Source organism: Penicillium subrubescens (genome assembly GCF_028828155.1).
Source record: "Penicillium subrubescens strain IBT 31985 chromosome Unknown utg000002l_segment0_segment0, whole genome shotgun sequence".
Taxonomy (NCBI): domain Eukaryota; kingdom Fungi; phylum Ascomycota; class Eurotiomycetes; order Eurotiales; family Aspergillaceae; genus Penicillium; species Penicillium subrubescens.
The window spans coordinates 7,798,687-7,822,549 of record NW_026643152.1 but is presented as its reverse complement, the minus strand read 5'-3'; the positions used below and the strand labels follow the sequence as shown (position 1 = coordinate 7,822,549).

General features: G+C 49.8%; 10 protein-coding genes across 10 annotated transcripts; 5 read left to right on the top strand and 5 right to left on the bottom strand.

Annotated features, from left to right (window-relative positions):
• Positions 1 to 25: 25 nt before the first annotated feature.
• Positions 26 to 841, top strand: N7473_004150 (putative dephospho-CoA kinase; the record flags this gene model as incomplete). The annotated part of the gene is made up of 1 exon (XM_057150090.1): positions 26 to 841. The coding sequence occupies one exon, from the start codon at positions 26 to 28 to the stop codon at positions 839 to 841; it is 816 nt and encodes a 271-aa protein (XP_057013744.1).
• Positions 842 to 1,140: 299 nt separating this feature from the next.
• On the bottom strand, positions 1,141 to 1,974 carry N7473_004149 (uncharacterized protein; the record flags this gene model as incomplete). The annotated part of the gene is made up of 3 exons (XM_057150089.1): positions 1,141 to 1,440; positions 1,495 to 1,851; positions 1,906 to 1,974. 3 exons carry the CDS (start codon positions 1,972 to 1,974, stop codon positions 1,141 to 1,143), a joined length of 726 nt encoding a protein of 241 aa, XP_057013743.1.
• Positions 1,975 to 2,238: 264 nt separating this feature from the next.
• N7473_004148 (zinc-finger domain-containing protein) lies at positions 2,239 to 3,027 on the top strand (the record flags this gene model as incomplete). The annotated part of the gene is made up of 3 exons (XM_057150088.1): positions 2,239 to 2,574; positions 2,667 to 2,834; positions 2,899 to 3,027. 3 exons carry the CDS (start codon positions 2,239 to 2,241, stop codon positions 3,025 to 3,027), a joined length of 633 nt encoding a protein of 210 aa, XP_057013742.1.
• A 400-nt stretch (positions 3,028 to 3,427) lies between these two features.
• On the bottom strand, positions 3,428 to 3,974 carry N7473_004147 (YjbQ family protein; the record flags this gene model as incomplete). The annotated part of the gene is made up of 2 exons (XM_057150087.1): positions 3,428 to 3,586; positions 3,699 to 3,974. The coding sequence occupies 2 exons, from the start codon at positions 3,972 to 3,974 to the stop codon at positions 3,428 to 3,430; spliced, it is 435 nt and encodes a 144-aa protein (XP_057013741.1).
• A 617-nt stretch (positions 3,975 to 4,591) lies between these two features.
• On the bottom strand, positions 4,592 to 6,153 carry N7473_004146 (uncharacterized protein; the record flags this gene model as incomplete). The annotated part of the gene is made up of 3 exons (XM_057150086.1): positions 4,960 to 6,153; positions 4,904 to 4,910; positions 4,592 to 4,850 (listed from the first exon to the last, which is right to left on the bottom strand). Exons 1-3 carry the CDS (start codon positions 5,120 to 5,122, stop codon positions 4,592 to 4,594), a joined length of 429 nt encoding a protein of 142 aa, XP_057013740.1. The 5' UTR covers positions 5,123 to 6,153.
• A 1,516-nt stretch (positions 6,154 to 7,669) lies between these two features.
• On the top strand, positions 7,670 to 9,172 carry N7473_004145 (uncharacterized protein; the record flags this gene model as incomplete). Its single annotated transcript, XM_057150085.1, has 2 exons — positions 7,670 to 8,535; positions 8,593 to 9,172. 2 exons carry the CDS (start codon positions 7,670 to 7,672, stop codon positions 9,170 to 9,172), a joined length of 1,446 nt encoding a protein of 481 aa, XP_057013739.1.
• Positions 9,173 to 11,079: 1,907 nt separating this feature from the next.
• Positions 11,080 to 12,607, top strand: N7473_004144 (5'-methylthioadenosine/S-adenosylhomocysteine nucleosidase family protein; the record flags this gene model as incomplete). The annotated part of the gene is made up of 2 exons (XM_057150084.1): positions 11,080 to 12,052; positions 12,147 to 12,607. 2 exons carry the CDS (start codon positions 11,080 to 11,082, stop codon positions 12,605 to 12,607), a joined length of 1,434 nt encoding a protein of 477 aa, XP_057013738.1.
• Positions 12,608 to 16,455: 3,848 nt separating this feature from the next.
• On the bottom strand, positions 16,456 to 17,344 carry N7473_004143 (uncharacterized protein; the record flags this gene model as incomplete). Its single annotated transcript, XM_057150083.1, has 2 exons — positions 16,456 to 17,093; positions 17,260 to 17,344. The coding sequence occupies 2 exons, from the start codon at positions 17,342 to 17,344 to the stop codon at positions 16,456 to 16,458; spliced, it is 723 nt and encodes a 240-aa protein (XP_057013737.1).
• Positions 17,345 to 17,497: 153 nt separating this feature from the next.
• Positions 17,498 to 18,520, top strand: N7473_004142 (uncharacterized protein; the record flags this gene model as incomplete). The annotated part of the gene is made up of 2 exons (XM_057150082.1): positions 17,498 to 17,966; positions 18,033 to 18,520. 2 exons carry the CDS (start codon positions 17,498 to 17,500, stop codon positions 18,518 to 18,520), a joined length of 957 nt encoding a protein of 318 aa, XP_057013736.1.
• Positions 18,521 to 21,516: 2,996 nt separating this feature from the next.
• N7473_004141 (uncharacterized protein) lies at positions 21,517 to 22,176 on the bottom strand (the record flags this gene model as incomplete). Its single annotated transcript, XM_057150081.1, has 1 exon — positions 21,517 to 22,176. The coding sequence occupies one exon, from the start codon at positions 22,174 to 22,176 to the stop codon at positions 21,517 to 21,519; it is 660 nt and encodes a 219-aa protein (XP_057013735.1).
• Between the last annotated feature and the right edge of the window lie 1,687 nt (positions 22,177 to 23,863).

The following is a 23,863-nucleotide window of genomic DNA, read 5'->3' as shown; positions in this document are numbered from 1 at the left end:
CCGTCTACGCAGAAACACAACCAAAATGCTCATCATCGGCCTCACCGGCTCCATAGCCACGGGCAAATCCACCGTCTCAACCATCCTCTCTTCCCCACCCTACTCCCTCCCCATAATCGACGCGGACATTCTCGCCCGCAAAGTCGTCGAACCAGGCACAGCCGGCTACAAAGCCATCGTCAACTACTTCGGCCCCAGCACACCCGATCTCCTCCTCGAAGACACACCCAACCCCTCCCCACATGGCAAACCGCTAAACCGACCCGCCCTGGGTCGCCGCGTCTTCGGTGATACCGAGGAACGCAAACGCGATCGCCAGGTACTGAACAGAATCATCCACCCCGCCGTGCGGTGGGAAGTCTACAAATCACTCATCTACTATTACATCCGCGGCCAATGGGCGATCGTCCTCGACGTGCCTTTGCTCTTCGAAAGCGGTATGGATCTCATCTGCGGCACGGTGATAGTCGTCGGCGTCCAAGATCCAGCCGTACAGATGGCCCGTCTCCGCGCGCGAGACGCCCACCTTACAGCCGAGGATGCGGAGAACCGAGTCCGCAGCCAGGGTGATGTACGGACTAAAGCGGCGCAGGCGGAGTTCCGTGGTACGGCGACTTCGCGCGGTGTGGTGGTTTGGAATGATGCGGATAAGGTGCAGTTGGAGGCTGCTGTAAAGGGGGCGATGGCGAGTATTGAGGCGTCGAGTCCGAGGTGGTGGGCTTGGACGTTGTTGATTGCGCCGCCGGTGGGGATGGGGGTTGCGGCGTGGAATTTGGTGGTGAATTTTGCGACGCAGAAGGGGTGGGAGAAGAGGAAGAGGGAGGAGAAGGCGAAGTTGTGATTGGGATGGATGAGAGATATACCTTTTGTGATTATTGTTTGAAATGGATTGACTAGAATTGAGTTTCTCTATTGTTATAGAACATCATACAGCTTTTATGGTCGAATTTCCCCTAGTATTGATCAAAATGAAATCATAATTTTGTGCTCGCATATGCATTGACAGCTTCAAATTGCCCTGTCCAAGTACTCCAACGCCAACCCATGCTCCAGATGAAACGCCAATATTGAGATGAGTAGACCACCCACGATCTCTGCAGTACCAAAACGCAGATAGCAGGTGATCCAAAAGACAACCGCTTAGAACTTGCGCTTCTTCTTTTTCAATGAATGAGATGGAGCTCCCATTCTCGGAGATCCAGCTTGGCCTCCACCAGAAATACTGGTGATGTTGTTGAGTCGTTTCCTCTCTATCTTGTCACGTTGGGCCTTGCGATAGGCGTCCCTGGCCAATGCCTTCTCTCGGGCTTCCGCCATCCAGGCCTTAACGCGCTCGGGGTCGGCTGCGATGTGGGCCGGGATCTTCTGTTCCTCCTCCTCTTCATCAAAGTCACCTCCGTCGGTGTTCTTCTCGCCGGGTTTTGTCTCAACGACAGGCACCTTGTAAGAATTAGCGGGAGATGTTCGTATATACTCTTCCGGAAAAGAACTCACAACGGGCTTCTTGCGCATAAAGTTTCCGTATGCGCGACGACCACCCTGCGGGACATCACCCTCAGCATCCAGCGAGTCGGCTGTAAGAACGATTGGCTGTGGAGTGTAGTTTGTAGCGGGGACATCCAACACCCATTCTGACTCTCCAGCTTCAGCTGCTTGCCGCGCAACAGCCTCTCGTCGCTTGTCTTCTTCCGCCGCCAGGGCTGCGGCAATAGCTTCCAGATCGGATTGAGGAGTACTGGGACTATTTGGTTCGGTAGAAAGCCTGACTCTCTTCGGTGTGCGCTTGCCGTCCTCGGCATCTGGGCTCTGTGGTTCTTTCGTCGCAGCAGAAGCAGCAGCGCGCTGCATGAACTGTAAAGAAGTTAGCTTGAAGTCGCAGCGCTAATACATTTGTGATAAACATACCTTCATGGTCAACAGACGGGAAGACATGCTCTTATCGGCCTTCGCAGCCTTGGGAGAAGACTCCGACATGATGGGCGTATGAAATATAATCAAGCTCAAGTCGAGCGCAAAAGTCTCTAAATATTCTAAAGTCGTCAATCCAGAAACTCCAACGGCAGAAAAACCGACCAGCTGCGCGGGCCAACCCGCAAATGGGAGGCGGTGAGAATCCACCAAACCACACCTCGCGGATTATTCAGTTCCTTAGGGAACCTGCGACCTTCGAACCTCATCCACGTCTGTCCTCCCCCACCGCGACTCCCCGCCTCTTCGACAGGACTCAATTCGCCCACCATGATGTCCTGCAGTCGTCGCCTCACGGTCCTGGCCTCGTTCCGCCCTCTCGCCGTCCGCGCCTACTCCTCCACCGTGCCCCGGCTTTCCGAGAACCGCATCCAGGCCAATGACCCGAACCCGCCCGCGGTTAAGCCCAATGTCTCTGCGACCAATGTCGGATTGACCGATCGTCATGCCCCCTGGGATGGTTCCATGGAGGAGTCCCCCGCCAAGGCGGAGCGCATTCGCAGCCTCCAAGCGCCCAACCGTGCTACTACCTGGGCTGCTAGCCAGCAGCCTCGCGAGCAGGCCATGGTTGGCCCTCGCTTCGAGCAGACCATCATGGAGGTTCAGGTGGGTTGATCCTGTGAAGTGCCGAGCTAGGAATCCTTTGTCCGAGCTGCGGGGGACAGAAACATCAAGAAACTAACCAATTGATCATCTAGCCCCGCCCAATGGCTGCCATTGAGCTCATTCACAAGCAGCCCGTCCGCTGGACAAAGTCCCGAGTCGTCAGCTGTGACGGTGGCGGTGGTCCCCTCGGCCACCCTAAGGTCTTCATCAACACCGACAAGGCCGAGATCGCGACCTGCGGATACTGCGGTGTTCCCTTCGTACGCACCCCCTCCTGCAAGATACACCTACTCTGCCCAATTAACTAACATCTTCTATTTACAGGCCCACGAGCAGCACCGCACCTACCTCGAGTCCCTCCCCGCCACCAGCTACCCCCTCGAGCCCACCAATGACCCCGCCGAGGTGAACGAGAGCCAGCGCGTCACGGATGGTGCTCTAGAGCAGCGGTAGACAAGACCTAGCATCAGATTCCTTTTGTCGGCGTTGATCTTCCCCTTTGCGTATGTTATTTTGGTTTTTGGGCCCGAGGCCGTGTACAGAAATATCGATCAATGGATCTGTCGTTCGCCCGCTGCGTGGTGAAGTGAAGGGTTCTAAGTGTTTTGTGTTGTGTCGAGCCTGTGGGATGACTCTACCTATCTACTTGAACCATCTCCCCGAGTCCAATTGGGTAGTGGTTCTGCCGTTGTGGTTGGCAATGATACGTGTGGCTGTGTTCTTACCAGCGCCGCCATATATGAACCCAGTTGGCCTTTGTATGTCCGTAACCCAAGAAAAAAGAAATATACCCTCAATCGCATCTTCAACCGCATCTCCTTCGTTATAAATGCTCTCTCGCTTCATCACCGAGTCACTCCTTTTCACCCTGGATGGTCGCAACAACCTTGCGCGTGTGTCGACTGGTCCGGAACTCGAGGTACCAGATTCCTTGCCAGGTCCCAGTCGCCAAACGACCATTGGAGATGGGAATATTCACCGAAGCACCAATAAGTGCAGACTTGATATGAGCCTAACAGAAACCAAAGAATTAGCATCTCGTTCCCAAAAGCTCCTCACAATAGCAGCAGTCATCATCAATCCACTCCAACCACCAAAACAAGATATCCAAAAAAGGAACTCACCGGCATATCATCCTCCCCCTCCGCAGAATGACGATACAAATTTCCCTTCCGATCATACGGCGCAATGCGATCAAGCGCATCACTCATATCAGCCCGCACATCATCATCCCAATTCTCATTCAGCGATAGCGCACAGCTCGTATGTTGCACGAACAGGTTCAACATGCCGACCTTGTAGTCGCGGATCTCGGGGAGTTCGGAGAGGACGGTGTCGGTGATTAGGTAGGAGCCGCGGCTGCGGGAGGGGAGGGTGAAGTTCTTTTGGAACCAGGACATCTTGTGTGTGGTGTTTTCGTGAAGGGGGAATTGTTGTCGGTGTTGGGTTTGGGTTGGGTTGGGTTGGAAGAGTGAAGCGGGGAGTTTATTTCGATGGGTGGAAGTGGGATGTTGATTGGGTGGGGGCGGGGGGCTGATGTCATTCGGGGTCCTTATACTTGTCTACGGGTTCTAATAGGAGACTACTCCATAGAAAGATACCGGAGGATACTTGTACATTTAAGAACTGGAAGATAAGAAATTTAACTAGAGCATGAAGGGAGTGAATGGTCCATGCATTCTGTGGGAAACGGCTCCCAACACTCGGACCCATTTTGTCTCGCGACCTCACGGATCTCCACGGAGGTCGTGGAAGGGCTGGGGATCGTCTGGAATAATTCAATGTGTGTTCATGCCAAGAACCCAGACTTAGGCTTCTTTACAGGAGAAATCCCAAGGGCACAGCAGTCAGCATCGGTCCCAGGAATCACATGTCCCTCCGAATCCAGGTTTCTTCTCGGGTCGTCCTGGTCGTCACGCCTCTTCCATTGTTTCTCAAGCACCTTCTCCGCACCCATGCACGTGATTCTACGCCAGTCCCAGAAGACATAACCCTAGCGCTGTATGTCCTCTGAAACCTAGACTCCGACTCGGTTGCAGTAAGTTTCCAACCATAGGAGGGTCCATGCGACGGGTGGATACATGCCGTTCGGTTCCATTGTCCGGTCACCCCGGAAGGGCAATGGGTCACGCCGATGTTCTTTGAACAGCCACTCTTCACATCCATCGACCATTCCGTAATCGAGAGTATCTAGGCCAAAGGCATCAGACGACCCGGTCCCTAAGAAAAACCCGGGCATGCGGTAAATTGAGATGTCGCGTACAGCCGCGACTGGACTAAGAGGGTGTTCAACCCATTTAGACCCTATGAAAGAACCCCACTCGTGTACTCTTCCACTAAATCCAGAAGTTAGCCGGGTATGCAAAGCAATGGAGTCATACATACAGTCGTCTTCGTAGTCAAATGGGTCATATGATGTGTCTGATCGCTCGTTCCCGGGGCTGTCCTTGTCAAGGCCCGATCGAACGCTTCGAAAAATCTCTTTGTAGCGGCTTTCAAAAAATAGAGTGATGCATGTAAGCTCCTCAATCTCCCATGGCTCAAACATTGTCTCGAGTGATATGAGGATGTAAATACCGTTGAAGTCAGGAGAATCCCCCCACTCCCCATCAATTCCCCGACGGAAGCCAAATAGGTTGGCACAAATTTGAAACCGGTAGAGGGCCCGGAAATATGGGATTGCTCGGTGTGAGTGAGAGGGTCAAAGCAGGCATGAGTCCCAGGGAACTCCGAGAAGTTTTGCAATGCCCAGTTGGCAAAATGCCGCGCAAGAGGTTCAACAACAGAGTTGTGAAATTTGATCATAGAATGGACGTCGTCCAGGGTGAATATCGTGCTTGGACGCCGATTATCGGAAGTTGTACCATCGGAGGACATCCCATGGGGACTTGACCACGGAGTTGAGGAACGGTACTTAAGATATGACCGTAGAAACTGGGCCACGGATTCCTTGCTGCGCGCATGAAGGTAGTCTTTGGTACAGGAATGATAGGCCATCTGAGCATCATGAGCCGCACCACCCAGATCCTGCATGAAAGAATTGAAGAGTAGTGACTTGCGGTCCATAGAGAACTGCTCATAGTACACACGCGAGGTAAGAACGAAGGTTCTCAAGCTCTTGGAATTTAGTTTGGACAGTATCTGAAGGCGGAGCTCCGGGGGTAGTTTCTCCAGAGCAGCATGGTGAGACTTTCTGGCCGACTAAAGATGAATGCCTGGCTCAGTTTGGGGTTGCTTGGTGAGGGTTTCGGCTGCGGCCTCGGGCTGGTCTCCGGCTTCTTCCTCTAGTGACCGTCTAGTAGGACCCACATCCTTGACTTGGGTGAGGCGAAGCGAAGTAGGCGATTACGTAGCGATGTCCGAGCAAGTAGGAACATGGAGATTCAGCACAGAGCGAAACCAGATCTCTTGCCAGGATCTCTCAGCAAGAACCGTGATGATTGCTGATGTTGTAGGATAGTGTTTAAAAAAGGAAAGTTGAGCGAAGCAGAAAATGTCAAAGAAAGGTGTTTTTGTTTTCCTGAGTGCTCAGGGTAGGGGATGAAGAGAGAGTAGTTTGAGTCGTCAAGGGACCCGAGAGACGATGAGAAGTAAAGAAAGAAAAGAAAGAAGGCGCAAAAGCAGGAAGGTTCCACCAGGCCCACAAGCACAAGCCCGGTCCTGGAAGAAATAAAGTCGGCGCTACGGGTGCTGACTCATCTAAAAGGTGGAACCCGCTGCTGTGGAACATGGACCCACACGTACCGGGGGTTCCATAGGTTTGAAACCCTGGAGTGTACGGAGTATGTCTGGTACTGTTACGATATACCTGATATAAGGTTATCCACAAATGCCGGTGCCTCAGGCTACCAGGACACTGGTAAGCCGCCAAGCTTTCGGTGGAGGTTCGCTGGGGCTTCGCCCACGCTTGGGCGGCCCCTCATAGGGCGTCGAAATCCCCCCTTCTTTTTACCCGCGCAAATACCTCAAGATTACAAGTTGTAATATACTGGTGACGCCACTCTACACGCTGTAGCGCTAAAACGAGCGAAAGGAGATAGTGACACGTGAGATTATAATTAGCAGTAGCGAATAAGGAGGATTTCTTGGCAAGAGAACGCACCAATCACCGTCCAGATCTGAGAGAATCTGGCAGTTGGGAGCCAGCGAAGGAATGGAAGGAATGCCGCAGCCCAGGGTAATAACCCCCTTTACTTCGTTCCTCGCGTCAGGGCAAAGGCAAATACATGATGGGTAGGTAAGCATTACATGCATTGCCAAGTACCCGCGCCAATGAGAGCGATGTGTGGCCCCACGGTTTGGCCCTTTCCTCCGTTGCTTTGTTTCAGGGCACTGGTGACACGGCCCGCACGGTGTACGGAGTACAGTCAGTGTTCATTAGTATTTGGAACATGGTAACTATCTGCCCCACCTATCCTTCTGCCAGTGGGCGGAAGTACTCAGAACGGAGTACTGTGTTCCAAATATTAATGAACGGCCACTGCATGGAGTTGAAACGAACGTACGTAGTGACAGTAAGGGAAGTAATAAACCCGGATGTCCGTGCACGCTCCGGAAAAAATTGGCTTGCTTCACTTCGTATAAGAGCACGCAAATTCGGAAGATAGTGGAATTTCCAGCACGCAAGGGATTCTTCTCTGGTCTTAATTCTACTTTAGTTCTAATAAATATGTAATGTAGTATTATGCATTAGGCGATTCGAATATAGCTGGCATGTGGAATATGGTAAAAGTAGGACATGGCAGGAAATAGATTGACCAAAAGCGAGATTTTGCCGTTTTTCACGGATATCATTCGCCGCAGATGGTGAAACACGGCATGGCAGGTCTGTCGGTTATTTATTGGCCGAATTATCCGAGTATGGACGCTGTTTCTATTATGTTTTTCCACCCCTTTTGCTGTGATTTCGCAACAACCCTGCAATTTCCCCCGGAGATATGTCGGACAGGCGATGTTTTTATACCAAACTGGGGTCATGGGATAGCTCTTCTAGTTCGATTATTTGGCAACCCTACGACCCTGCTCCTGTTTGTTGTGCAAACTGACAATCTCTCAACCGTTGATCGGTCTTTTCTCACTTAGTCGCTCATTAATCATGCGCCTTCCTTTCATTTGCTCAGTTTTGGCCTTGAGCTTGCATGCCTCTGCCTGGACCCACCCAGGTCTGCTGGTCACAGACTCGGACATCGCCCGCGTCCAAGCCAAACTCGCGGCGCAGAAAGAGCCCTGGGTAAGCTCCTGGGCATACTTCGAATCCCTCTCCTTCTCCAGCAGCTCCTACTCGCCGAATGCCGTGTCCGACATCGATCGGTCCACAAATGGCGACGTCCTCTGGCACGATGCTGCGGCTGCCTTCAACCTGGCTCTACGCTGGCGCGTGACTCGGGAAGAAGAATATGCAAAAGCCGCCTCCGCGATTCTAACAGCCTGGGGCAACACCCTGACTACATTCTCAGGTGGGGATGACCGTTACCTCTCCGCGGGCCTGCAGGGGTACGAGCTCGCGAATGCAGCTGAGCTGCTACGCGATTACGCGCCCTTTGTGCAGAATGGCTGGGATGCCTTTGTTGATATGGCCGTTAACGTCATCCTTCCGTTGAATTTCCGGTTCCTCAACCATGAAGAGGGGTCTGAGCATAACGTGCGTCATTTCTTTGCCAACTGGGAACTCGCGCAGGTCGCGTCCGTCCAGGCGATTAGTGTCATGACGGAGAACCAGACCGCCTGGGACTTTGCGATTGATTATTTCAAGAATGGGGATGGGAATGGTGCTATCGGCAATGCCATTAGCAATCTTGTTGATGAACCAGGGACTGGAACGCTGCTGGGCCAGGGTCAGGAATCAGGTCGCGATCAGGGACACTCTGCGCTGGATCAGCAGCTTCTCGCGGCCATTGGACAGCAGGCGTGGAATCAGGGGGAAGATCTTTTCGCTCTTAATGATAGTTTGATACTTCGCGGGTATGCGACCTTTTTGTCCGCGGTCTGATCAGTAAACTAACTGCATATCTCATCTAGCGCGGAGTACTTTGCTCGATACAACCTTGGACACGACGTCCCTTTCGAACCCTACACCAACGGCATAGTGAGCTATACCGATATCAGCTCTGCCAGCCGCGGTGCAACCCGCCCGACCTGGGAACTTATGTACGCGCACTACGTACAGATTAAGGAGCTCGAAGCTCCGTGGACTAAGGCATACCTCAACAACACCCTGGAGTATTTCGGCGGTTATGAGAAGGGCATAGGGTATGGTGAAGGCTCGGGTCATTATGACGGTGTCGGTTGGGGAACGCTGCTCTACCGCTTGGAGGAGTCGGACCTTGAGGTCTTGAAGCAGGGCATGACAGCAACGTCTCAGGTGCTCGCATCCAGTAGCCCCGTGTCTTCAACTTCGGCCGTTATACCATCGCCCTCTGTTACCGCTATTTCGAGAACAACACCGTCAACTTCTCCCACTGTGAACAGCTCCACGGATTCCATCGTTTCTACGACTACCGGCACCATCGCGGAGGCGAAGACCACCAAATCACCCCTAGAACATAGCCATGGCCACGGTCCTCACACTATGCACTCTGGTGGTCATTGCAAAGCCTAGGCAGTTACACTCTTCGGGTTATACTCTTAACCTATCGGCGATGGAATCGTCGAGACTTGAATTCAACTATTACATTCTGGGCTTATCAAACATGCGGACTTGTGAACTACCACTACCTTCATCTCAGTTCACTTTCTTCGTACCTTATCTTATAATTACCCTACTCCCATCCAGTGCACCGTCACGCGAGGTGTCCATAATCTACTCCATATACTTGCACCTCAACTTCCTCAGTCGACCGTTATTCTCGCCATAGGTATTCCCGGTAACGGAGTCACCAGTTAGATTCCATTAGCACAAACCACTCCCACCAGAACCAAGGAAAGAACACTCTCGCTCCCCATAGTTAACCCGCCTCCGCAGCCTTCTCCTTCCTGTCCAATCTCTCCTTATACTTCCCCTGCCCCCCCTTCGCCCACACCAGTCCGATTCGCCGTCCATTTAGTGAGCGAAGCCCTCTTGAGTTCGAAAACGACGATCTGCGAGATGGGATCCATGCACTGGTTATGGCCAGCTTGGATGGACTCGAGGTGCAGCTGCAGTGCTTCTTGGCTGCTTTCGTTAATGATCACAATGATTACAATAACCGGAGTGGTATTAAGATTGGCCGGGATAACTTAAGAAATGAGGTTTTGAAGGCAATCGAGGAACCCAGGAGACCAAACAATAAAAAGTGATGTTGCTGTGGGCTTGTTTCGCCTCATGCGAACCTTCATTGGGTAGCAGTTCACCATTAATGGGATCCATGCAAGAAGCACGGCAGAGGCCCGCAATGTACAGGTCAGCACCCAATTATGTGTTCCGGGCCTAGATGTGTGGTTGCACATTACTCGACTTCGTAAGAGACTGTGGCTTCTGCAGCAAGGAACACGATAGGTGCTAGCATGACAGGATCGGGGCGCTAATACCAAAAGTTTTCTTATTTTTTTTTTTTTACTTCTATAGGCTTCTGAGGCACTAATAATGCGGTCTTCCTCTTCAGAATAAGAATTAGCCATGGTGGTGGCTGGCGAAGAGAGTAGATTAGAAGGAAATGGGGTGACTTTCTACCGGGATTGGGTGGTCAGTGCCACGGGTAGTGTTCCTCCGTTTTTGCGTTGGCTGAGCCAGATCATCGTGGGTCTGTGCGTTGCGGGTTTGTACAGTGCCTACGCAAAAAGTCCCCACACCCCTTGAGACCCACTCATCACACCGCGCCCGTGCCAAGGCTCTACCGCCCACCAAACTGCTCACAAATTTCATGGTATCAAAGTAGACAAATTTCACTCCCGCATCAGCGCACATCTGTGAAATCCGCCCGGAGTGGTGGAATGATGCATTATCCATGATCAGGACAGACTTCGGCTCCGGCCATCTTCCACAATGGTGAAGAAGCTCGTCGACAAAGGTCCTCAAACACAGAGGCATCCGTGGAGCCGCGAAAGACGCGAGACAGCACGATGTCATCTTGAGAATACGCAGGTAAAATTTGATATCTCTCGTCGCGGTAGAACTATGCCACTTGTTTGGTGCCGAGTACACCGAGTGGTAACCAGCCTGTCCGTCGGAACCCGATCCGCTTATTACATCCAGATTCATCAACATAGACAAGGTGGTACGACTCAAAGTTGGAGATGTGAAGATATGTCTCTCGCAATTCCACGCTCTGCTCTTTAGCCTTTTGTTCAGAGTTTTTCCTAGACCAGCCTTTGCAGTACGGTAGATTTTATGGTAGATTGTGTGGGACAAAGAAGGGCAGAAATCGAGATTCTGGCAGTTTGAAAATTGCTAGCCAAGGGTTTTGGGGGACTTGGGAAGCTGCCCCTATAGTACGCCGTAGCTACGCGCCCAGATAAAGCGGGCGCTTTAGCGCTTCACCCTCACAGCTGCTTCCCTACCATCAACTTCATCAAGAGTAGAGGGGCAAAATGACTCTCACACGCAATGACTACACAATCGGCTGGATTAATGCCCTCCCCCTCGAAATGGCATGCGCAAAAGCCATGCTCGACAAAACCCACCCTAAACTACCGCAACTCCCGCAAGACCACAACACCTACGTCCTAGGCGAGATCTTTCACCACAACGTCGTCATCGCCTGTCTCCCCTCCGGCATATCTGGCACAACCTCTGCAGCAACAGTCGCAACTCAGATGCTCTCGACTTTCTCGCGCATCCGCTTCGGATTAATGGTGGGCATTGGCGGCGGCGTCCCCTCCCCAGAAAACGACGTCAGACTGGGCGATGTCGTCGTGAGTAACCCGCAGGGCAAATTCGGGGGCGTCGTGCAGTATGACTACGGCAAGGCTGTGAGGGATGGGATGTTTCTGCGCATGGGTGTGCTCAATAAGCCGCCTAATGTGGTGCTCACGGCTGTCTCGGAGCTCCAGTCGAATCACCTTATGGGAATTAGTCGTATTCCGGAGTTTTTGGGGGGCATGCTGCAGAGGTATCCCGGCATGACGCAATTCGCGTACCCAGCCAGCAAGGAGGACTTGTTGTTCGAGTCTCTGTACGACCATCATGTCGACGCTGGGGCCGGCGCACGGTCATGTCGAGGCTGTGATCGAAGTAGGGTGGTTGCCAGACCACAACGGGACAGCACAGACCCAGTCGTCCACTACGGACTGATTGCATCTGGGAATCAGGTGGTTAAGTCGGCTGCTGTGCGCGACCGGCTTTCAGGGCAGCTTGGGCAAGATGTGCTGAGTTTTGAAATGGAGGCGGCCGGATTGATGGATGGGTTTCCATGTTTGGTAGTTCGGGGGATTAGCGATTATGCGGATTCGCATAAAAACAATGACTGGCAGGCTTATGCAGCTGCCGTTGCCACGGCGTATGCGAAGGAGTTTCTGTCGTGCGTGTCCGTTGCGCAGACGGAGAATATTCCGGATGTGTTGGGTACTGGAACAAGGCCATTCCCAGTCTCTCCCCAAGCCTTGTTGGCGAGGCGAGGGTCAAACAGTGATGCATGTGGGCTGACTGACTAGTGTAGACATCAACTCGCTCGATCCTAGCATTGACTCGGAACGCGACAAGATATACCATTTCTTCCGCAAGTCACTGCCCCAGGGGATACCAGAGCGAGACGAGTCACTGGAAGAGCCATTAAAAGTGACGATGCTCAAGGAACTTATGACATGGAAATACCACGCACAAGGCCCATGGCATCTCTGGTTGGAGCGTTTCGTAGTGGATGGTTACAATCTGAATGTGCGGGACGGCTGGGGACGCACACCATTGCATTATGTTGTGGAAGCAAAAGACAATCGACTTGTCAAAGTGAGGAAGCTACTTGAGAAGGGCGCCGATATGACGATGATGGACTATGAAGGGAACACGCCGGTTGATCTTGCACAACATTTGGGGGATATTGCTGTGCAGTCATTTTTGCTGAGGGCTTGGTTGGCTGGCCGAGGCCATCCTGCGGGACCCGTGAGTGCTGATGGTGTCTGAGCGGCGTATCTTATTAACCGATGACTCGTACTTTTGAGGATTGAGGTGGTATAGAGTTAGTGGCCCTAGATCGCGAATGTAGAGTACCGCTCCACTTTCTAAGTATAGCGTCCCTCTCCGTGCTTCTTGGGTGACCCCTATTATACGTTGAAACATCTCCCTTGATAGAGCTCAAGTGAACTTCCTCGATAGAGAATACAGCTGTAATACTTCTGCTTTCTTCTCCCGCCTGCTTATGATTTATTAAGAGCGTGTACTCGATGTGCCCGTTATTTTTCTTTTTCTAAAGAGCTAAATCGTGAAGCCGCGGAAGTAGAAGCCGGGTGAGAGGTGTGGCCGCGTAGAATACACGCTTTCTAGAAATAGTGAGTGGCGCACGGATAAGAATAGAATTTCGATTAGTTTCTCCATATCAAAGCGGCTGTCCAAGGTGAGTATTTAGAACCACAGGCGACCACCTACTTAGTTTATTAGAGATTAGAGATCTGCTGACCATCCTACCTCATTCCAAGACACCGTGATGTGGCCCACGGCGAAAAGAGTCAGGAGGCGGACTCTGGCGCATGGTAACCATGCATTTACAGATACCATGATGTGGCCCACGGTAAAGAGCGCTAGGAGGCGGATACTGGCGACTGGTAATCGTGTTTTAACAGAAACTGAGATGTACGTACCTTGACAACAGCCGTGTGAGGCCGAGTTTTGTACTGTATAACGTCTCTAGACGCTACTTTAGTAAAGTAAGAGGGAAACCGTGGCGTGCCGCGAAAGATTTGAGAGAACCCTTCGTGGGCAGGGCCTCTTGCCAATCCATCACAAGGAAAGCTGCTTCTCTGAATCGGCGAGATCGTAGGGCCGACCACACTTTTCCCCCTTCTGTAAGCTACCACAAGGAAAGCTGCCTCTCTGGATTTTGAACATCGTCGTCAAGCTATCTCTTTTTGTCAATCGTTCAGATCGTCTGAGTTCAGCAGAGATGCCTTCCTCACGCGACAGGTTGCGTTCCGTTGATCACGCATCATAGGAGCCACTTCCTGTAATAGCGTCACTAATCATCGAAGCAACATCTCGGTCATTCTCGGTCCTAAAATGGCCCGAACATCATCATCCAAGGCTGCCAACACCCTCGCCGGAGCCTTGCACCCATTAAAAGCCCCTGTACAGCCGCGATGGTACAGAAGCGAAATGTGAAAGCAGCTGGAGGCGCCGAGGTTCGACGATCGACTAACCGATTGACGTGTGAGGTTGCGGATCAAGGGCAAAAACGCCCCATCTCAACTACAATGGGGAAAACCGAGCCGAAAAGTGGCCGGGCGGAGGAAGGCACTCGAGTCACCGTGGGTCTAGCATTGCGAATATGGGATCAAAGTACGCACCAACCATCTTCAAGACATTTTATGGAATATAACGGGGAAAATGAAGACTAATAACATATATATGGATAGGCTGACCCGCAGTATTTGCGGTTTGAAATCCTCATCCCGCAGTAGTGACAGTTGTGCCTTCCTTTGTCTATAGGTCTCGGTCTGTAATTAACCTTGGCGTTGGGTAATAGGAGCCCTAACAAGTTAGCTTTCTTTCCCTAGAGGAAGACTCTGCTACATACTAATTGTGAAGTAAGGAAAGTCCAAAATCCTGAAGTATCTACAGACAAAATATGTACCTGACCCGTCTCCCGGAAACGAATACCCACGCATATATCTGCGTTACACATCTTACTATATTCGTATGCCTTTTTTATCAAACTTGTTTTGCGACGGTATTGTTTTTGGCGTATCAATTTGCTCTTTAAGGAAGAGTAATTAGATCGGGTTGGATTTATAGCAGCTATTGCGAGTGATTACCTTGTTATTTGGGGGAGCGATAAAGGTAAAAAGCATCGGAAACGTAAGCTCTTATAGGAATACTCTGATAACAAGAAAAAGCTAAAGTGTGTAAAGGGCAGTTTTAATTTTTGAATATACAAAAGACCACGATTTTCCCCTAAGGAAAACTATAGTCTCTTGTGTGTTAGGCAATACCTAGGCGCTTAGTTAAGGCCCCTCTATATATTTTTAATACTATTTAGCAACCCCGCCGAAAGTACGTAGGAGGAGAAAGTAACATAGAAAAACGGCTTCTGTGCTTAAACTCGAGTTATTGAATTAGACCTATAACACGATATATATACTTTATCCTACAAAAGGGTGGTATCCGATATATCCTGTGATTAGCGCTTAGTAGATAGGATATTTCTCTATTGTTCTAAGACTTCCTATATATAACCTACAGACTATATATCTATATAGAATAAATACCTAGCGATCTAGCTATATATAGTATATCTTACACTCTAAAATACGTGTCGGATTTACGCCGTGTGCATAAACCCTGGGGTGTGCTTAGAGGCGCACACAGGTCGATCGAATACCACGATTATGGAAGAGAGACGAAAGTGCAATAGAGGTGGGTCGGCAGCGAACAGGTTGAACAGTGGAGGGTCAACACAGTTTTATCAGAATTGCTTTGAGTTCTATTCGTGAGTGGAAATGGTGTCAAACTTATGACATTTAACTAGGGAAACAGGCAGTATTTATAACTTTGGGTACATAGCAGTATGTCAAGGAAAAAGATTGATAAAATCTCAGAATAACATGGGGGAATACGAGAGTGTTAGGAAACTCGTTGTTCTTTCCATGTTGATAGATAGATGGATAGATGGATAGATTGATTGATTAATTGATTAACCGATTAGTATGAGGATTAGTATAGGGGATTGTTATGATAGGGTACGCGTGGATAAAATCACGCGTAGTGGCTAGTGGGCCCCTATAGCCAATAGTATATCGACCAATAATATTAGATGAAATCTTCCACTAATGAAACCACCCTAAAAAGTGCAAGTTAACAGAGGAGGGGATACCATACCGGTTCGGGATATACGCTTACGCCTTTCAGGTACCGTAGGGGCTGTGAAAGTAGCCCCGGGGTCGGGGTGTACTACGAGTGCCGTTCTCATACAGTCGGAGTCGAAAACAGGTTCCCCAATTCACACACACAGATGGTTTGTCAACCCGTATCATAACAAACCGTAATCTATATTTGGCAAAGTCCTCGATCACAAGTTTCTGAGAATAGCTCCATTCTTTACCTAGAACGATTATGGACGTAATGGAGTATATAATTGTATCCTATGTGAAACTCCTATACAACTCCGACCTCTGTTGCTCCCTCCACACCAGCCGACATGCCCGTCGACTTGTCAGGCTGAGGCGTCCTCTTTTTAGTAGCACCACCGCCTCGAGAATTGCTGAAGAGTGTCTGCAAAATATGACACCGAGACTACCCCTGCAAAGCTACGGTTCATTCATGATAACATACTGAGCCCATCACTACCAACCATCTCAAATGGCTGACGCAGCTGAATGTAGGACGATCGGAAATATTCGCAGGAACTTGCGACAGTTCGGAAGCGGTCATCCCCCTAATCGTATTGATTGGAGATAAGTATATCGCCACCGATGCTAGAAGGACTGCGATCACCTGCTCGAAAAACCTGATCTGTATGTACATGGACGAGATGGCTATGTGTCTATGCCTAATTTCCAGATTCTAGCAACAACCTCCAGCATTAGGAGGGTCTTTGTGTTGAAAGGCTAGTCCAGGAAGACCGCTCAACGGAATGCCAACGGGCGGAAAGCGGGAGTGAGAGCTTGTCTTCACCACTTCCCCGAGTTTGAGCCGTACGACCTTTGTTTACAGATAAAATCTTGATTTCTAGCATTACACATGCCAGCCAACACTATATATGTCTGGCGAGACCCGCGAAAGCCCAATTAACCTTAGTTAATCTCTGTGAGATAAATCATCTAATCTTTGCCCCCCTTGAACTTCGTCCAAGGGGCGGCGGGGAGAGTCATATGTCCATGAATTTGCCCGAGCTGATATCCATAATTGGAGCAGGCAAAAGAAACGTGGGAAAACTCCGATGAGTTTCTTAGCAAGCCCAGTTTTTCATTAAGGCGTTCAACTGTCAACGATCGTGAAATGCTTCGCTTTGTCCCTTCCTGGTTCGCACTCTTTTCCCACAATATCATCTTTTCTTCCCATATTGTCGCTTTCGCCTCGTCTGCAAAGGCCAGAACGGCATCCTTAGATCCGCTGGGAAACTCAAAGGTTATGCCTGCGGGCAGGTCCATGGAAACCTGCCCCCCGGATATAGTGGATCTCCATTTGTGGTTATCGTCGTAGGAGCTCTCAGGTTTCTCCAGATATTTTTTATAGCGTTCAGCCGAGGGCGGGTATGAGAAAGAAACAATAATGCGGCCATCAGAGACGGTGGCATTCAACCTGAGTATTTTGGTCCCCATTGACTCGGTCGCTAGAGAGATTGACTTGACCAAAACGTCTGACGGCTCGATGGCAGTAGAGTCAAAATTGAGAAGAGCCTGCAACCTTGCAACTGGGATCGGGGGAGGGGGCTTAATGTATTCGGCGAGGCTCCAAGCTGCGGTCACGAGGTCAAGTCAGTCAGTCATCCAATAGGCTCACCCTTTGCATTATCCGAATGTGATTACTGGCTTGTTTATAAATAATCTTTTGTTAATGTCCTGTCTACGGCTCGGGCCAAGAGTGAGTGACATTGCCTGCACTCGTTGCTGTCGCTTACAAACCCCTGACGTGGCGCATTCGTACCCATTCGAGACCCTTCTTGAGCAAAGGCTGCTGCATTAGTGACGTGGCCCATACCATCTGCATAGTGTGAGGCTTACCCACGCAGAGAGGAAATGCTACCCTAAATTTCAGCTCCCTCTTCCAAAAGCACGTACTTGCTTTCTACGTGATCACTCTGGAGTGTTGTAGCTACCTTCGTTAGGCTATCAAATCCAACGCTGGAAGGAACCGTGCATTATGTTCTATCGGGCTCAGCGGGAGTCTGATCTCGAAGGCAATCACGGAGGACATGCTACGCACGACCTTCTGGACTTCCATGACCCTTCTTGGATTATCGACCATCATCGTCCCAATCTCATCACAAAGATCTCCAAACCTGGCGGCTCTTGGTTTAACGTACTATTTGGCCAAAAGCATGGGACCAATAATGACTCAGACAACAGTCAGAAAGGACCTGGAAAAGGTCATACTAGCAAAGCTGTCGCAGAACAGTCACAACTGAGACTCAGCAGCCAATTACCTCAAGGAGTGACCGGTACAATTCATAAACAACTGGAAGAAACTGAGAAGAGTTACAGGATCAACTTCGCTGAGCTACAGCGCTTGCGCTTACGACAACTCCAACACAAGTTAATGCAGCATGCAATCGACCTTAGATATGATGCTATGGAGCCTCCAGAGTGGGCTGAAGACCTGAGACAGTATGGTAAGTCAATATTAGCCTGAAGCAACTATATGCTCCTTGACATCTACTGATGCGGTTCCATAATAGTCCAAGCTCTGCAAGATTATGACTACATGGGAAAACACACCTTGCAGACCCAAGACCCGTTCATCGTAACTGGCGAGCGATATATAGATCGCCTCATGCTCCACGTTGCTATGAGAGACAAGGAGGATGAAGCAGACCCGCTGCACTGGGCAAAGCCCATCATCAAGTGGGAGTCGTCCGTCAGACACCCGAGGCCTATTAGTGGTACAAGAGACGGAAACCTTCGGCGGGACTGGATCAGAGGCTTTCGACAACGGCTAGGCGTAGCCGCTGTAGGCGGCATCTTCCTCATAGCGCCGATGTGGCTGGTAGTCCTCCACGGAACGCTCTACACGGCCCTGGTTTCAACAACAGTATTCGTGACCATATTTGGCCTGCTGATGGCCTTTTTTCTTGATGGGTTAAAGGACGTGCTGTCGAGCACGGCTGCATACTCGGCCGTGCTGGTTGTTTTTGTCGGCCTGACAGTTCCCACTAACACTCCTTAGGCAGAAACCCCTTATCCTCAAACCTGTCCGTACATAAGACTAGATATGCGCGTGAATTTTCGTCCTGCAAAATATTCTGGAATGGTTCGAGTTCTTGAGGCTGAGAGATATAATTGACGCTGTTACTCACATCGACACACGATCGAAGCCCTGGAGATCTGCGTTAGCATGAACCAGCAGACGCCAAGAACTAATAGTAGTGATAGTAGTGAGCAGGAGCCATGAGAAAACACTAACAAGATCAATATTGGCCTACCAGGCTTAGTCCTCTACAGCCTTTGTTATGTACTGTAAGAGGTAGATGGCAAAGGGTGCGGATGAAATGAATGAGAGGGAAAATGGTGAGCAGGATCAAGTCCCCTCGTCAGATCTCTTCCCTCGAGAACCTGAGGAGATTTCCGGTATTTCACCATGACTCGTTGCACGCTGAAATCAAATGCGTTTTGTGACGCGATACGGCTAAGCTGGGTTTGTTTACAGATGTCAAAGCGAGCTGAATCGGTATAGACTAGTATGCATTTAGACGAATGAGAGCTATCGGAATCATACAGACAAGCCAAGCTCGTGGTGTCTCTTGTTGTAGGGCACTTTTACTATGCAAATCGTAACCTAATAAGAGAGAGATGGGAAGGAGAGGGAAATATATAACTCGCTACTGGTTATTGAAAGAAAATTGCGAATAAATTATTCGCATTCCGAATTCTCTGCGAATAATATTCGTAACTGCCCTAATCTTAGCCTGATTCTTCAAATTAGCCCGATAATTGCGAGGAAATCCGATTTCCCGTACGGCCGGCCACCGCAGAAAGCTCAACCTACAGGAGTCAACAGTCCTGCGGGATCAGGATTCCGAACCGGGAATGCGTGGACACACCGAAAAGCGGAAGTGGTGGGCACGGATCGAGAGCCAAGTCCAGGCCGCCAAGTTTTCAGGGCGTGCCACAGCCAATCATACCGCGAATCGCCCCGAAAGCGGCCCTTACTTGGCCAAATTCAGACTAACGCGATCGGAGTGTGGCACTTGCGCTTGAAAAGGCAGCAGGTGCCATGGGTAATCGTTTTCAAAATCTACTGTCATCGTAGCGTCATGGACTGGATCCTTGTCGTTCGTTTGTCGCGTATACCCGTGGCATTCTGGCCAGCTGTGAGACCTACGACTATGATCATCACCAACTTTTGTGTACTTTGTTGAGAATGCCCTAATCGCGGGAAGTTGGAAGAGGTTCATCAATATCCCCCACCAAGGTTGGGGTTCTTCCACACAATCGCATCCCTGTCCAAATAACCAGTGTGTTCCTTGCCATCAAAACCTGGAACCTCTGCTTATCACTGCTGCGAGACTCGGTCGCTTGGGGAAGAGATATGGTGACGGCAAACGAGACGAACCAGCCTCGAGTAAGTGAAGCCATTTGGGGTCTTGCTGTGGCCATATGCTTGATACTGCTCTCGACGGTAACACGAATATTCGTGAAGCTCGTCTGGCCTGCAGAAGACAAGTTCTTCCTGGATGACTATATCATTATCTTTGTCACGGTTTGTTTCGTCTCCGTCACTTTCATAATGATTCTCTAGATTAGGGCTGACTATTCGAGTGGTAGGTCGTTGCGGTTGCTCTCTGTGTAGTGTTACTAGCTCTCGGTGCGGCCTATCCCTCGACTACCTAGTATATCACTCTTGTTGACTGAGTGTTGCTCTACGCAGAGGTCCCTCATGGATTGGGGAGGCATATTTCGACAGTGAAATATGATGATTTACAAAGCGTGCTACTGGTGAGAAGAGTTTAACTTGCGTCTTCAATATATACTGATAAGCTGATGGGGCGAGGAAACAGGGTGAATATATTACCAGTCACTTGTACAATTTTGCACTCGCCGGCATCAAACTAAGCATCCTCGCACTGTACTATCGGATCTTCATAGCTAAAACGTTCCGGAAGATCGTTGTGGCAGTTGCTACCTTCATCGTTTTGTGGCTCATCACAATCGAGCTTCCTCTCTGCTTGATCTGCCGGCCGTTACAGTCTTTTTGGAATCCCCGCCTTCCCCAAAACTGCCTCAACGCAACTGCCATGATATACTATATAACGATATCAAACCTAGTCACCGATTTTGCGGTGTTTGTACTCCCGGTTTCGGTAATTATTCGACTCCACACAACTATGAGGAACAAGGTCGCCCTATGTATTCTATTCTCGATTGGAATTCTGTTCGTCTAACTACTTTCCCTGGACATGCCAATCTCAGCTAAATGTAAATGATCTAGGACATGCGGCATCAGTGCCGCTCGACTGACATATGCCTTTATCCAGAAATCAAATGATATCACTTGTGAGTGTACTCTCATTCTATGCCTTCAACCATATATTCTCTATGCGGAAATCATGCTCATGTGACTTTCCAGATGACGGAGTTCCATTTGCACTTCTTTCAGCCTATGAAATGCTGGGTGGCATTATGTGCGCAAACCTCCCAATCATCTACAAATTATTAAGTCGCACGTTGCGGAGAGTTCATGCTGCAACTTCCCCAGAGGCAAGGTCGATACCTGTAGAACATTCAGGTGGGCATTTTCGGCCTCACGAGAATAATGATGGTCAGCCGGGCTGGGCCCGACTGTCCAATAGTTATCATTCTCATGACAACAATTATACGGCAACCTTCGAAGCGCAAACTGAGGCCCAGGGAGGTCACAATATCTAAAAATACGCACCTTAGTTATGTTTTTCTATCTGGCATGGAGATTCCACTAGTGGGAGGTATGTCTCGACGGAGCCAATATTAGAGGCTTGCGGATGATGTCTACGTAAATGTTTCAGTTACAAAACGAAACTCGTTTGTAAGAGACGAAGGATCTCATCAGTAGTTAACGATAGCTGAAGAAGGTCATACACAACCCGATTGCGAGTAATCTCATTAGGAGTGCCTTTAGGTAAGTAAGCCAGTGGAGTACGAAGAAATCAAGCATCTCGCCGCCTACGTATGGTATTAGCACCTCTGCTAACACCATACGTATTCAGGAAGAAGGCCGTTGCGCATAGCAAGGGCGTCATTCACCTGGCGTTCCGCATGTAGGGGACGGACCTCTTTAGTCGCAGCACGGATGGCCTCGGCTCTCTTGACTACCAAAGGTGAGAGTGGATCTATTTCGGTCATTCTTGGGTATGGCCCGAAGACAAGCAACGTCGGGACAATTCCATCTGGTCCGGCTGAGTCGTTGACAGCTTTCACAGCCATCTGCAAGATCATCTCCCTATCAATATTCTCATCCTTAAGCTCTTCCCTGAGAATTTCGTAGGCACGGCGTAGTGGTCCATGGTATCGTTCCACCTTCCCAACGCTATTGTGAGCTTCCACCGGGACCTCCCTGACTTTGATCGACATCGACGATGCAAGCTGCTTGAACTCGGTAGATGTGAAGTTCTTCCCCGCATCGTGCACAACGTAGTCCGGGGGTCCCTGGTAGATATCGATCCAGCATGCACGAAGTGTGTCCCAAGCATTGCGTGCAGACATGTCTCTTAGGAATCTTGTAGCACCAAATGACGTGGCTGCATCGATGACCTGCAAAACGGGGACCTGCAAAACGAGGACCTGCAAAACGGGCTTTCCTGAGGTACAGGATATCGACGATAACCGAGTAGTTGAACTCATAGTCATCTTTCAAAGTGAATTTGAATCGTCCTGGGGATTTGCCTTTCATCTGACAATGGTGGCAGAACATCGTGAGGTAGTCAATGCACTGCGAATCTACCTCGTTCCCGGCACGTTGAGGGATTCGGGTCAATCTTCTCACTGATGGGTGTCCGCAACGTCGGAGTTGTCGTAGCTCCGATTCGGTGAGGTGGCTCCTGAAATATGTTCTGCGACTTGAACCAGGGCTGAAGAAATGGTCATTTCACCTCCGAGTTCATATCTATCTAATAGTCACTAATGTCGCGTAAGCTTGCGCTCACACTCAGTTCGAACGCACTGGGTGAGCTGGCCGACGGATATTGCACCATGTGCTAGGTAATGCCCGTCTTGAACGCGACGACACTTGCTACACCGGTGGGCGATCTTACCCCGCCTGCTAAACTTGTCAATGGTACTTGTCTATTTCGCCATCGGAGATGCGTGTAGCACCGTGTCTTTACGTGCTAGGTAATGATCTTGTCGTCCTCGTCCTCGGTTAGCGGAGCAGGGCACCTCACCACCGTATCCGAAGTACAGTAATTAAATCGAGATTATGTTCGCTTGCTTAACAACTAATAGGCGATTGGACTGTCTCCGCTAGCGGCCGCATAGCCTGGGGGCTCGGCCAAGTTGAACGAAGGACGGTCATCTAGACCGTATCACTTCAAAGTGCGTCTAAGTGTGATAAGTGTGATAGATTTTACCAAGTAACACTATCACTTCGATCTTTGGACACCAAAAGATGCTAGGCTCAACTCGAACACTATATTCGACATTGGACGGGTCAATTATCTTTGAAAGATCATAATAGATCATATCATGCGGGCCACAATCAAGGTTGCTTTCGTTCCCAAAACAAGCGCTATACTCTATTTGGATAACTTTAGAGCTTCTCCATTTAACCCAGATCTTGAGGGGGTTTCCTATAAGGTCCCGGGTGAGGCGAAATTGATCCGAAAGGTCTGTTGGGGCCGAATCTCTGTGTCGAAGTATGTGGACCTTGCCACCCCCTCAACGTATAAAGGAAACCAGCAACTGTTATATAAAACAACGCTACCTCTCTGCTTGCCATCAAGGCTAGCAGCTAGGACTAAGTAAAGCTAAGTACTAAATGCGCATGAAAGTAATCTACGTAAATGCATTGTGGTGATTACGTTTTGGCTTCGGACATTGTGGTCGTTCATACAATATAATCATTCTCATGGACCTCAAGAACTGTTCTTCCTTCTCAGATTAATCCACGATCAATTTGAAGAGCCTCGGGTGTTTAATAATATACCAGCAGCTATGCGGTTGACAGTTTAATAAATGATTTTGCTTGAGGTAGCCGAGATGAATAAAATTCAATGTTGTCGATTCCCAACCAGGGACCCCTTTACTGCCTGTGTGTGTGTGTGTGTGTGATATCATTTACCCTGGCCCCTCGCCAGTTGGATTCCAGATTATGTGATGTATATATATTGTGGCAGCCTATTAGGCTGCCACCATAACTCTAGCCAGAAGGGTGCTACTGTGACTACAAATATCTGCATGTACTCGCCTAGCTAGAGAATGATCATCACACTTGTACTTCAGTCCAGGGTTTCAACTGGTTATGAGCCTCTCTTTCCAACCTTACACTAGTCCTCACACCCGGCAAAGTCGCTATCCACAAAACCCATCAGCTGAAGAT